We start from the raw sequence: 12,440 nt of genomic DNA, 5'->3' as shown, positions 1-12,440 counted from the left end.
GTTAGACAGAAAACAGCAACTCAACTTCAGAAGCTAATAACTATTGGAAGGATTAAGATTTTTTTAAAGAAGTAATTTACAAATCTGTTTAACTTTCCGGAGCCAGTTGATATATATTAAAAAAGTTTTGGCCTGGAATACCCCTTTAAGGTTGTTCTTTTCTGTCTAAGTGCTCTCTGATGACACGTGTCTCGGGAACCGCCCAGTTTAGAAGCAAATCCCCATCGCAAACCTCTTCTAAACTGGGCGTTTCCCAAGACACGTGTCATCAGGGAGCACTTAGACAGAAAAGAACAACCTTAACTTAAGAAGCTCATAAGTACAGAAAGGACAAAAACATTCTAGAGCCAGTTGATCTATAAAAAAAAAGTTTTTTTCCTGGATAACCCCTTTAAAACACTGTACAATTTAGCATGCCCTATCACTCACTGCCTTTAGTTAGGACTCTTAGGCTGGAATGTCTGCACAGAAAATCTCCTAATCTCCCAATGTCCTACCGCACAGGAATGCGCCGTCTCATAGATGGCTATGCATTCCATGCAGAGTCTGCAGAAAGAATGAACAGGTTCATTTTTTCTGGCACGGAAATTCCGCCATGTGCATAGCGCAGCAGAATCCCATTAAATTCAATGGGACTCTGTGCAGCGGAATCTCTGTACAGAATTCCAAGTGGAATTCTGCCCCTAGAAATTCTGATGTGTGAACATAGCCTTAAAAGCCATAGGTTTAATAGGAAATATAGGCTGCATGGATGCATGTGAGACTGTGTTTGGAAATTCTCATCATATAAAAAAATAACAAAATCTTTGTTGTTCTTTAATAATAGTCTATGCTGATCTATATAGGCAAAAAATTGTTAGTGCACTTCTTTGGAGATGAAAATTTACAATAAAGAAACATCATATTTTAGAAATAACAGTATTGATCGCTGCACGAACTACAACAGGTAGGGATACCAAATTCAAAATTTTATTATAGCTGCAAAATATAACTTGCAAGTGCATAAATGCCAATATTGCAATGTAATATTTACGTTTAACATTTGTGCACAACAGCATTTAAAGGAAATGAACTGAAATGAAATAAATTAACCATATTATTTAATAACCCTGGGAGAAATCTTATTGAAAGTCCATGTTCTTGAAATCAATTGAACACCGATACTTTCCATTGAGAAACTTTGAGCAAACAAGGCTAGGGACGCAGGGACAGGTGTGATGTAGGCGTTTACCATAAAAAGGAACCTGTAACAAGAAAGAAACAAGATTTTTAAAATATTACTAAGCCCAAACGTGAAATAAAGTGTCTGTATAGAACAGTCTGGTCATCTGCAAAAATGAAGTACAGTACTTAGTACATGTTACTTATTATACTGCTTACTTTGTATATGTTATTTTAAGACTCACTTCCTATTGCATAACTCTTCCTTACAGAATTACAGAATCTGCAAACTGAGGCTCTGATCAGAGACTTAGGGTGCATTCACACCACGTTTTTGCAATACAGTTCCCGTATCAGGTTTTTGATGAAAACGGATTCCTCAAAACCTGACTAAACTGTATCAAAACGTGTGTACAAATTTCAACCTGTATAAGGTTAAAAACCGTATACAGTTTGAAAAATGATGTCCGGTTGCATTCGATTTTTAAGAAAAAACGTATACGTTTTTAACTTTTCACTCCATTTTGAATAAAGTTTCACTTGTTTGATTGAAATTCCAAGAAAAAAAATCTGTGCAAAGTCAAAAACCGTATGGTGAAAACCGTATGGAACCGTACGCACATACAGTTCTGTACGGTTCCCATTGACTCCCATGTTAAAAAAAAAAAATTATACGGTTTAATACAGTTTTTCACCCGGACCAAAAACCATGGTAGACTACGGTTTTGGGTACGGGAAAAAAAACTGACAAAACCATACAGGATGCAAAATGAACACAACCTGATGCATCGTTTGGCATCTGGTTTTCAATGGAGAGTCAATGCATACGTTTTCCAATACGGTTCCGTACGGTTTTCACATTGAAAATGTATACAAGAACTGTATTGCAAAAACATGGTGTGAATGCAGCCTAAAAGGAGTATTCCAGGCAAAAGCTTTTCTGTTGTAAATAAATTCATCCAAATTTTGCAATTCACCCCTGCTGGAAGTACTGCAGTTTCCAAGTTCCACATCCCAACTTTGTGGCCGCCCTCAGCCAATAGGTGACATGACATCAGTGGGCTACTGTACATGATGGCCGCGGGCATCGCTTTCTTTAGCATCCTCAGTATATCACAGCCTTGCTCCCGAAACCCGGTAATGTTATGCAGGCTGCAGCGCCTCTTTAAAACTACGAGTCCCAGCTTTTAGCTCAGTGAGAGCAGAGGTGCAGCATCACATTAGGGACCAATTCTCGGTGATCTAACTAATGATCCTAGGAGTAGGGCCGTGACGAGTGCTGAGAGCACGATTGAAGTAAAGCCAATGATGCTACAGCCCTGCTCTTATTGAGCCAGAGCTGGGACTTGTAATCTTGGGCTGTGCACGCTGAGCTGCCCAATACAGGAATGAGAAATGGGCTAAAGAGGAGTTGCAGCCTGCAGAACTATTCTGGAACCTTGGAGCAGGGCCGTGACATCTGCTGAGGACGGTGATAAAAGCCAAGCTTGCAGCGATCATCTACAGTAGCTCACTGATATTACGTCACCTAATGGCAGAGGGCGACCACAGAGCGGAGACGTGACACTGACAAATTTTAGTACTTTCAGCAGGGGTGAGTTGCTTAATTTACTCAGAAACCATGCAACATTTGTAACAAGAGTACATTAGAGACTTGCATGAATTTAGAAACTTTCTATCAACATCATCTGTCAGTGGAGAATCGGAAGGCTGCCATACACCTTAGATAGTCGGCCAAACCTGCCGACAATGGAAAGTTTGTCCACTTTAAAGGTGTACTGGCACCTTTACAGCAGCCACATCCATATTTCTGCCGCTCAGGACAGAGCTTCTTATTTAGAAGCCGAGGTAAGAAAATCCATACTAACAAAAGCATGTCAAGTGTAAGAGCAGTTTGATATTTTATACACATACTTTTTATAATGTTTTTATGCAGTTCTTGAAGCATTTTAGTGTATTGTATGACGCACATTTCAGGTTGTATTTTTCTGTTGCATTTTTGTTGCATAATTCTTTGACAAAGATTTCTTTTGAAAAATGTAAATAAATAAAAAATTATTAAAAGTTTACGTTCACATAGGAGCGCATCCGCAGTGTATTTAACAACACTGCAGATGCTCTGCCGGCACACACAGAGTTACAGCAAAAGCTTGCTGTCACTGCCATAGCTCTGTGTGTCCGCCCGTGACTGCGGATTTCCCACCGGCAGTCACAAGCTGATACACAGAGCTACGACAGCAGTAGCAGGGAGCTCACTCTTGCCGTAACTCTGTGTGTGCCGGCAGAGCACCTGCTGTGTCAAATATGTTGCGGATGCGCTCCCATGTGAAGGTACCCTAAAAACACATAACAAACTGCAATTTATATTTACACATCCATTTTGTAAGCAGGAAGACAATCTTTTAAGGTCTATAGGAAATAAATCGGTGCAAATTGTGTGAAAAAACACCACATCAAGAGCATGCTGCATTTTTTAAAAACTGCCACATCTTGATGCAGTATTTTTTTACCTAAATAACGCAATATGTTTTTTAAGGTGTTTTGTCTGCAGTATAAAGGAGTTTTCAAACTAGGATACTTTTTCTTTCGTTTTAAATGGGCATTTTCTTATTGACATGTCATCCCTTGCCGTGTCAAAAGAGCTCATACTCCTAGCTAGCGATTGTACTGTATCTTTTATTTCTTGTATAATTGACCTATTGGCTCTGCTTTCCAACTTCTCTCCTGTTTCTGCAATTTGGCTTTTCTGTTATCTCTTGTTACTGACTCGGCTTGTGGACTGTGACATATTGGGCCTTATTTACTAAGCTGAAACCGACAAGTTTTTGTCTGGTTATTTTGGCGCAGAGTGCCTGCGCCAGGAAAATCTGACAAACCCGACACTGCACTGTGAAAAGCCAAAAAAGGGGCGTTGTCTGTCACAAAGTGGGTTTAGTCAACCCAAAGGGGGCGTGGTTTCACAACTCAACCTATTTACTATTGAATTCACAGAAAATCCTGTGGATAAATGACTGGAAATTTCCACCTAGATAATGCTGGTCAGAAAATGTTCCCGACTTGTCCCCATAATAAATAGTGAGGAATCCTGCAAGTCTCAAACAACATTTCCCGCTAGTAAAAACCCGACACTCTTAGTAAATGAGGCCCATTGTGATTGTATGTTTAGTTATTTTTTCTGTTAGTGTGTGTGATTTCATAAAGTGTCCCGACCTCCATCTGTATTGTATGTTTATTTTGTTGACATTTTACTCCCTGCATGTGACAATATATGGGCAAAAAGGTATTGATAAAAAAACAATTGTGCAAAAATGAGGCCCCATGCAGCCTCGTAGACAGAAAAGTTATTGGGGGACAAAAAGTGGCAAAGTAGTAAAACAGAACACAAAAACTATACAAATTGGGTATTGTAATTATACCTACCTGACAAATAAGGATAAAATGTCAATTTAATTGCTCAGTAATTGTAGTATATTTCTGTTTTAAAGAATATTTTATTATAAAATTAAGGGTGTTGTTACAAAATCAAATTTTTCTCACAAACATAAGCCCTCATATGACTGTAGTAGAATGAAAATATATTTATACATAATCATATATAATAATTCAATACAATGTCTATTTCACTTTAATTCAGTAATATGTCTATTTCACATTTTGCTTGGCTTTTGCAAACACTAGCTCATATGTAACTGATGGCATATAACCTGTAGCCTAAGTATCAAGATTGAACTTTGATTACTAATATTAATGTTGTAGAAAGATAGTGATGGCTGTACCAAGATACGTGCGGAACAACGCCTGATAATGTTTGCCTAATACTCCCCGATCGATAAATGTCAGGCTGGAAAGGAAAGAGGAACAAATGATGGTGATGAAGAGGATCAAGGTGAAGAGGCTCAAGGTAATCACTCACATGACTGTTTTGAGCTGATGAAGATGGAAACAACGCACTTGCCATCTGTAAGTGAAACTCCACTGCCAAACCCAGACCTCATAATCTTTGTGGATGGCTCAAGATTTGCAGATGAACATGGAAAGTACCACACAGGATATGTTGTCACTACAGAGGACACGGTTCTAAAAGCGGAGGCTCTCCCTCCTACAATGTTGGCACAAGAAGCTTAACTTCAAGCGCTCATCATGGCATGCTAATTGGCAGAAGGCCGGACAGCAAATATCTACACTGACTCTGCCTACACGTTTGGCGCCACCCATGATTTTGGCTTGCTTTGGAAAACTAGGGGCTTCCTGACGGCAGCAGGAACACCGGTAAAACATGGTATGGCCATTAAAGGGGTTATCCAGGAAAAAACTTTTTTTTATATATCAACTGGCTCCAGAAAGTTAAACAGATTTGTAAATTACTTCTATTAAAAAATCTTAATTCTTTCAGTACTTATGAGCTTCTGAAGTTTAGGTTGTTCTTTTCTGTCTAAGTAATCTCTGATGACACGTGTCTCGGGAGCCACCCAGTTTAGAAGAGGTTTGCTATGGGACTTTGCTTCTAAACTGGGCATTTCCCGAGACACGTGTCATCAGAGATTAATTAGACAGAAAAGAACAACCTTAACTTCAGAAGCTCATAAGTACTGAAAGGATTAAGATTTTTTAATAGAATGAATTTACAAATCTATTTAACTTTCTGGAGCCAGTTGATATATATAAAAAAGTTTTTTTCCTGGATAACCCCTTTAAGGATCTGATGGATGCCTTACTCCTCCCAACTGAAGTGGCGCTTCTGAAAGTGAAGGACCATGGATGACTGAACTCTAAAGAAGCAAAAGGCAACAACTTAGCAGACTCTGTGGCCAAACAAGCAGCCATAAATTCACAGGAAGTGAAGAGCAGAGTGGAGGACACACCGACGTTGGCCTTACAGACCCTCCCAGTGGAAAAATCCCAGTTGAAGGAGATACAAGACGCAGCAAGCCCTAAAGAAAAGAACATATGGAAACAAAAAGGAGCTGTGCTAAATAGAAATGGCCTATTTGAAAACAATAGGAAACCCTGCTTACCAAAAAGTATGTACCCAGCGGTGGTACAGTGGGCACATGGAGCAGCCCACTTGTCAAAAACTCTCATGAATGCTCTAATTCAAAAGTACTACACAGCACCAGGAATTACACCACTAACAGACAATTACTGCAAGTCCTGTGCCATTTGTGCTAAGTGCAACCCAGGCCGCATAGAGAAGACACCCTGGAAACACTTGGCCAGAGCACAGTACCCATTTCAAAGGACACAAATTGACCACATACAGATGCCAAAGAGTGGAAGATTTGAATATGCCCTTGTGGTAGTGGATATGTTTTCAGGATGGCCAGAAGCCTATCCAAACGGCAATATGACAGCCAAGACAATAGCCAAGAAGCTCCGCAATGAGATAGTATGCCGATATGGAGTACCTGAAGTCATAGAAAGTGACAAAGGACCTGCTTTCACAGCTACGGTGAAAAAGGAAATCTGGTCTGCCCTAGGAGTCATTTTATCCTTTCACACCCCCTACCATCCTCAGAGCAGTGGTAAGGTGGAGAAAATGAACGGCACCCTTAAAACCCGAATGTTGAAAATGTCCCAAGAGACTGGTTTACCATGGCCCGATAGTCTACCCATTGCCCTCTATAGTGTCAGATACACCCTCTCATTCTCTATCTCCCTTTAAGATTTTGTTCGGCACTGCCCCCAGATTAGGGTGTTACCATCCTCAGCAGCTACAAGTACAATCTGATGCACTTACTAATTATGTGACCGCATTATCAAAGGAGTTGACTAAGATACATGTTTTCTTCTCTTCCAGATCCTGAAGCAGTTGCTGGGACTCACAGGCTATTACATGGTGATTGGGTATTAGTGAAAATATTAATGAGAAAGAATACTCTTGGGCCCAGATTTGATGGTCCATTTCGGGTTCTGCTGACTACGTCCACCTCAGTCAAGGTGGGGGGGGGGGGGGGAAGCACCTGGAGCCACGCCTCTCACTATGTGTGGAAAAATCCATGGACAATGCTACTCCCTTGATGACAAACATCGACTATGAAGAATACCCTGATGAACCCCATGCACCCCTGCAGAAATACCCAAATACTAAAACATGAAATATGTAAGGGACAACATCTGAAAACCTATGTACAAATGGCAAGGGGGGTCATGGAAAATCCATGACTTGTCTAACATACAGCAAGAAAAAAAAAAGTTGGAGAAGTACATAGGACAGATGAGATAGGACTTTGTTAGGGCAAGAATGTTGAAATAAATATGTTATCAAAGGGGGAATTGTAGTAAAATGAAAATATATTTAAACAAAATCATATATAATACAATACAATGTCTATTTCACTTTAATTCAGTAATATGTCTATTTCACATTTTGCTTGGCTTTTGCAAATACTAGCTCATATGTAACAGATGGCATATAACCTTCCTTCCAGTGTGGCCTAAGTATCAAGATTGAACTTTGTTTGATTACTAATATTACTTTTGTAAAAAGATAGTGATGGCTGTACCAAGATACGTGTGGAACAACGCCTGATAATGCTTGCCTAATAATGCCTGATTGATAAATGTCAGGCTGACCATCTGGAAGGAAAGAGGAACAAATTATGATCACTCCACGCTTAAGAGAAAAACAAGACTATAAACCTAGTGCATGACAAACCGCGTACACATACACATCATTGAATAATGATCGATAATATGGGTGGTAATTTATGTTAATCTTGAAGCCTTATAAACCCTTGTAAACGCTTTAATAAACAGAAGAGTTTTGGTAAACCTGGATGTGTGTCAGTTGTCATTTCTCCTCCGATGCATGCATCATATAATCAATTTGTCAGGGAATAGATAAGCACTGAATGCCTGAAGTAGTCATTCTACTTCATGACTCTATAAATGGGAAAAATAGATATCAACCCCTTAACCACCAACCCATTTTTTACCTTTTCTGAGCAAAATTCTTTTTCTGCCATTCATTTTCCAACAGCCGTAACTTTTTTATTTTTCGTTCGAGTAAGGGCTTGTTGTTTGCGGGATGAGCTGTAATTTTTATTGGTATCATTTTTGTGCTACGTGCTACCTTTTGATCTTTTTTATTCCTCTATTTGTACCAAAATTGGCGAATTTTGCGCTTTTTTAATGTTTTTTTTACGGTGTTCACCGTGTGGGATAATTTACATTATAGTTTTATAGTACATGTCATTACGGACGTGGCAATACCTATTATGTATATGATTTGTGTTTTTTATCTTTTTTGGTGATGATACAGGGCTTTTATTGGGAAAGGGGCATTTATTTTTTATTTTTTTTACACTTCATACTTTTATTGAAGAACCTTTTATTTTATATTTTACACTTTTTACAGGTTATACTATGCTGCAAAACATTTGTACTGCAGCACAGTATAACCTGATGAGCTGCACACACTACAGCCTGTGCGATCCAGCCTCTGGCTGGATCTCACAGGCTTCCGTAGCAGGCAGACAGGAGGTCATGATCTGACCTCCTGCTGCCATAGCAACCAACAGCGACCCGCGATTGTATCGCGGTGCCGCCATTGGAGAGCAGGGGGAGAGCGCTCCCCCTGTCAACACCATAGATGCCGTGATCAGGATTGATCATGGCATCTATGGGGTTAATGCTGCTGGGACCGGCGCGATCGCGGCTCCGGCACCTGCGGCATGACTCCGGCTGTGATTGACAGTCGGGTCCCGTTGCCGATCTCCTGCGCTGCCCGCGTCAGTGCCGGAGCTCGCTATGACGTATGCATACGTCCAATTGCGCAAACATGTCGGATGATTGGAAGTATGCAAACGTCCTATAGCGGGAAGGGGTTAAGGACCCAGGGAATATTATAACTACACTGGCAACTTTAGACACCATAGACACCAGAAATCACCACCATGTACTCTAGGATAGTCAAATGCAAAGGGTCACAAATAGAGCTCTTAATATGTACCTTTATGGCATACCTCCATGACCAAATATTGGTGACATATCGTAAGTTTATATTATTGACAATAGTCCCAGATAATCCATTTAAGGTCACCCCTTACAATTGTGTATGTGATGGATCTGTGCTCACTCTTTGCCCTAATTTCTGGAAGACAGAATTTACCTTGTGGCTGAAAGGATGACATTCCTCTCCTTCCTGTCCCATTGGTGTGCACATTCTTAGTCCACGTAACCACAGACTGATTGCACAGCAAGATCCAACTCCACATTGTAGATCTCTTTCACAGGCCTAAGACAATACAAAAGACTTATTTTATAAACTAATCTGTTAAAGAGTACCTGTCACCAAATAAAACGTTTAATATAATGTTCATTGTGTAATTAGCAGACACTTTCCCATTCACTTGTTTTTAAAATGATTAACATAAATATGTTTAAAATGTAATAGAAAAAACGGCTACTAGGTGGCTATGTTTTGCTCCCTGCCACAATTAAAGGACAACTGCAGTGAAATAAATGTATTCCCCTATCCACAGGATCCCTCCGGACCTGCAGCGATCTCCCAAACGTGGCACCTGCATTGCCGCACCGTGTGCCGGATAATGCACGTGTCGTAGAGCTCACTGAGCTCTATGGACATGCCTCTCCATACAGCTCTATGGGAGAGGCGGGGATGCACATACGCTGTATCCCCGCCTCTCCCATAGAATTCCATAGACGAGGCGTGTTGGCTGCCCCATGCAGGAGATCATGGGGGTCCTGTGGATAGGGTATAAGTTTATTTTACTGCAGATTTCCTTTAATATAGTGAGTTTGGTCTCCTCCCGGCCTGGCAGAAGACCAAACTCAGGAAGTGCTTCTCTGCACTAAGCTTGATTGACAGCTGGAGAGAGCGTCACTGAAAGCTGCACAGACTGAAAGATGCACAGAGCCTCACTGGAAGATGCAATGAGCCTCACTGAAAGCTGCACAGACTGAAAAGATGCACAGAGCTTGAGGTCTTCTATTCATCACAGCACTGCAACCATGTGAGGGCGGAAGTGGTCCCCCAGGAGGCTTCAGTGATGTCATGCCTGCTGGGAAACGTCAACTTTCTCCTGCTGTGAGCAAGAAGAACAGTAAGATACAGAGCTTTTTAAAGGGCCGGAGGGGTGTTAGGGTCCATTCACACAACGAATTCCGAATAATTCCGCGGGTTGAATTCCGCTAGCGGAATTACGCGCAGTGAACTTTTACATCAGTGTGAATGGGTAATTTCACACTGAGCAATTTTTGCTGCGGAAAATTCTGCTGCTGAAATTTTTTGCACGTGTTCATTCTTTGTGCGGAATTCTGCAAGCACTGCATAGACGTCAATGATGCCGCAGTGCCGAGGTGTCCTACCACCAACGGCGGCTGCCAGGCTGAATCTCCGCTCTCTGAATTCCACGAGCGGAGATTCAGCAGGCATTCTGTAGTGTTAAAGGGGTACTCTGCCCCTAGACATCTTATCCCCTATCCAAAGGATCTGAATGAGAGTTACTTTTTACAGTATTCTTCCCTGCTGCTGAGATGTGATCTCTATAGAGCAGGTAGTGTTAGTCTGTTGTAAGGCTCAGTGGCCAGTAATATTGCAGGACTATTCTTAAATGCAATTTTTTTTTTAATTCTTAATTTTTGCAGTTGTTGCATACAAAGCCACAAATGGAAGTCTCAGTCTTTTCTTTATTCATGTCCTCCACTTTTGATTTGTTCCTGTCTTTGTATTCAATAATTACAACAAAGTGTGAACACACCATAAAACTGTTTCACACGCACACACCCAAACACACTAAGTGAGATGACATTTAGTGTGTAGTGATCACTAAATATAGGACTATGGCTTAGAAAGAATTCAATTATACTACTGTACAAATTTAATTTAGCTTCTTTAGATGCAAAATGTCACTAAGAGGGTAATATCCACAGTCCCTTTCCTAACAGTGTGTCAGAGCACAAAAATGTGCACGTATTTTATAATCCTGGCTGTAGAATCAATCCCTTACCATTGAATTAGTATCCGGGGTCATAGAGACAGCAACTTACATATACCAAACATACTCATTCGATGTATAAATAAAAGTGTCTAATTTTTGTATTTTACCTGTAACTTTACGTTCTATTGATTTACATGCTATGTTTTATATGTGATTTACATCTATACCTCCATTGCCATAGAATTGCATTGTGACTGGCAATTGCTGGACGTTATACTCCCATAATATGTGATGCATAGTCATAATATGATTTTGAATAGATTATTCCTACATTATCCTAACACCTTAATTCTTACTTAAAATGTCTTCTACAACTAAAATAAAATTGGATTTTAGTTTGAAATAATCAGATTGTCAATTTGAGATTAAAATGTTAGTCTGAGGCTGTGTTCACACGTTCAGGTTTTTTATTGCAATTATTGAAAACAAAGCCAGGAACAGATCATATATGGAGGACACATGTAAAGGAAAGACTGAAACTCTTTTTTTTCCAATCCATTCCTGGCTTTGTATTCAAGAATTGGAATGTAAAGTGTGTGAACATGCTGAATTCTATATAAGGATAATGTTTATAGACAAAATTCCATTTCCGTTCATCTTGAGGACGGGATCTTTTTTAAATATTGATCCCCTATAGAGTGTACAATTTGTTTTCCAATGTCATTGATTAAAATGACTATCATTAACCAATAAGAATCAAATATTGCAGGACTTACCCCGGTTATGACCGCACACTTTGAAAATGTAACAATAACCAGAAGGAAAAAAGCTTGCATTATCATTTTCATTTCTTGGGTTTGGGGTAGAGGAAAATTCTCCCTCAGATCACTTTTCCCAGCTTGTTTGCAGTGTGGCAGCAGGTTCCTTCAGCCGCTGTATATAAGTGAGACAGTTCTTCAGTTTTCCCACTTGATCTGATGCTTCGCTGAATCTATAATGAACATTAAATAAAAAGGAGCCTTCTGACAGGTCCGGCCACTGAGTGGCAAAGAAGAGCCAGAGGTTGTAAGCTCTATCACTGAGGATGTATCATTGAAGTGTGTTTTGAGAGCTATAAAGATATTGATTGTTTATGTGTTTGTAGTAAACATTCATTTTTTTGTTCAGTTATTTTGCTCTATCACAGTGGTTTTCTATCCCAATAGTATTCCAAAAGATCTGCCAGTAAAAGAATGATTGCTCTATCTACCTTAGGAAAAGGCTTTCAAAGAAAATAAATAGTTGAAACATGTTTTTATTATTTGTCTCAGGACTAAACATATACATATTCAAAGCTATCATGAGCCAAAGGAACAAGGCCGCCTTCACCTACCTTCA

At 40.0% G+C, this 12,440-nt stretch overlaps 1 protein-coding gene across 4 annotated transcripts in view; it reads right to left on the bottom strand.

The window, feature by feature from the left end:
- Positions 1-955: 955 nt before the first annotated feature.
- Positions 956-12,440, bottom strand: part of PROK1 (prokineticin 1) — a 54,205-nt gene continuing 42,720 nt past the window's right edge. For 2 of the 4 annotated variants that reach the window (XM_056557931.1, XM_056557932.1), the window contains exons 2-4: positions 11,840-11,996; positions 9,272-9,397; positions 956-1,244 (exon numbers count right to left, since the gene is read on the bottom strand). In XM_056557931.1, the coding sequence (XP_056413906.1) occupies positions 1,122-1,244; positions 9,272-9,397; positions 11,840-11,911 (321 nt within the window). In that variant the 5' untranslated portion in view covers positions 11,912-11,996 and the 3' untranslated portion in view covers positions 956-1,121. Of the gene's footprint in view, positions 1,245-7,619; positions 7,738-9,271; positions 9,398-11,839; positions 11,997-12,440 lie in introns of those variants that run through there. The other 2 variants (XM_056557934.1, XM_056557933.1) reach the window with 2 other exon arrangements.

The sequence above is a fragment of the Hyla sarda genome, chromosome 2, assembly GCF_029499605.1.
Source record: "Hyla sarda isolate aHylSar1 chromosome 2, aHylSar1.hap1, whole genome shotgun sequence".
Taxonomy (NCBI): Eukaryota; Metazoa; Chordata; class Amphibia; order Anura; family Hylidae; genus Hyla; species Hyla sarda.
Note: the sequence above shows the minus strand (reverse complement) of the source record. Positions and strands in the feature narration are given on the sequence as shown.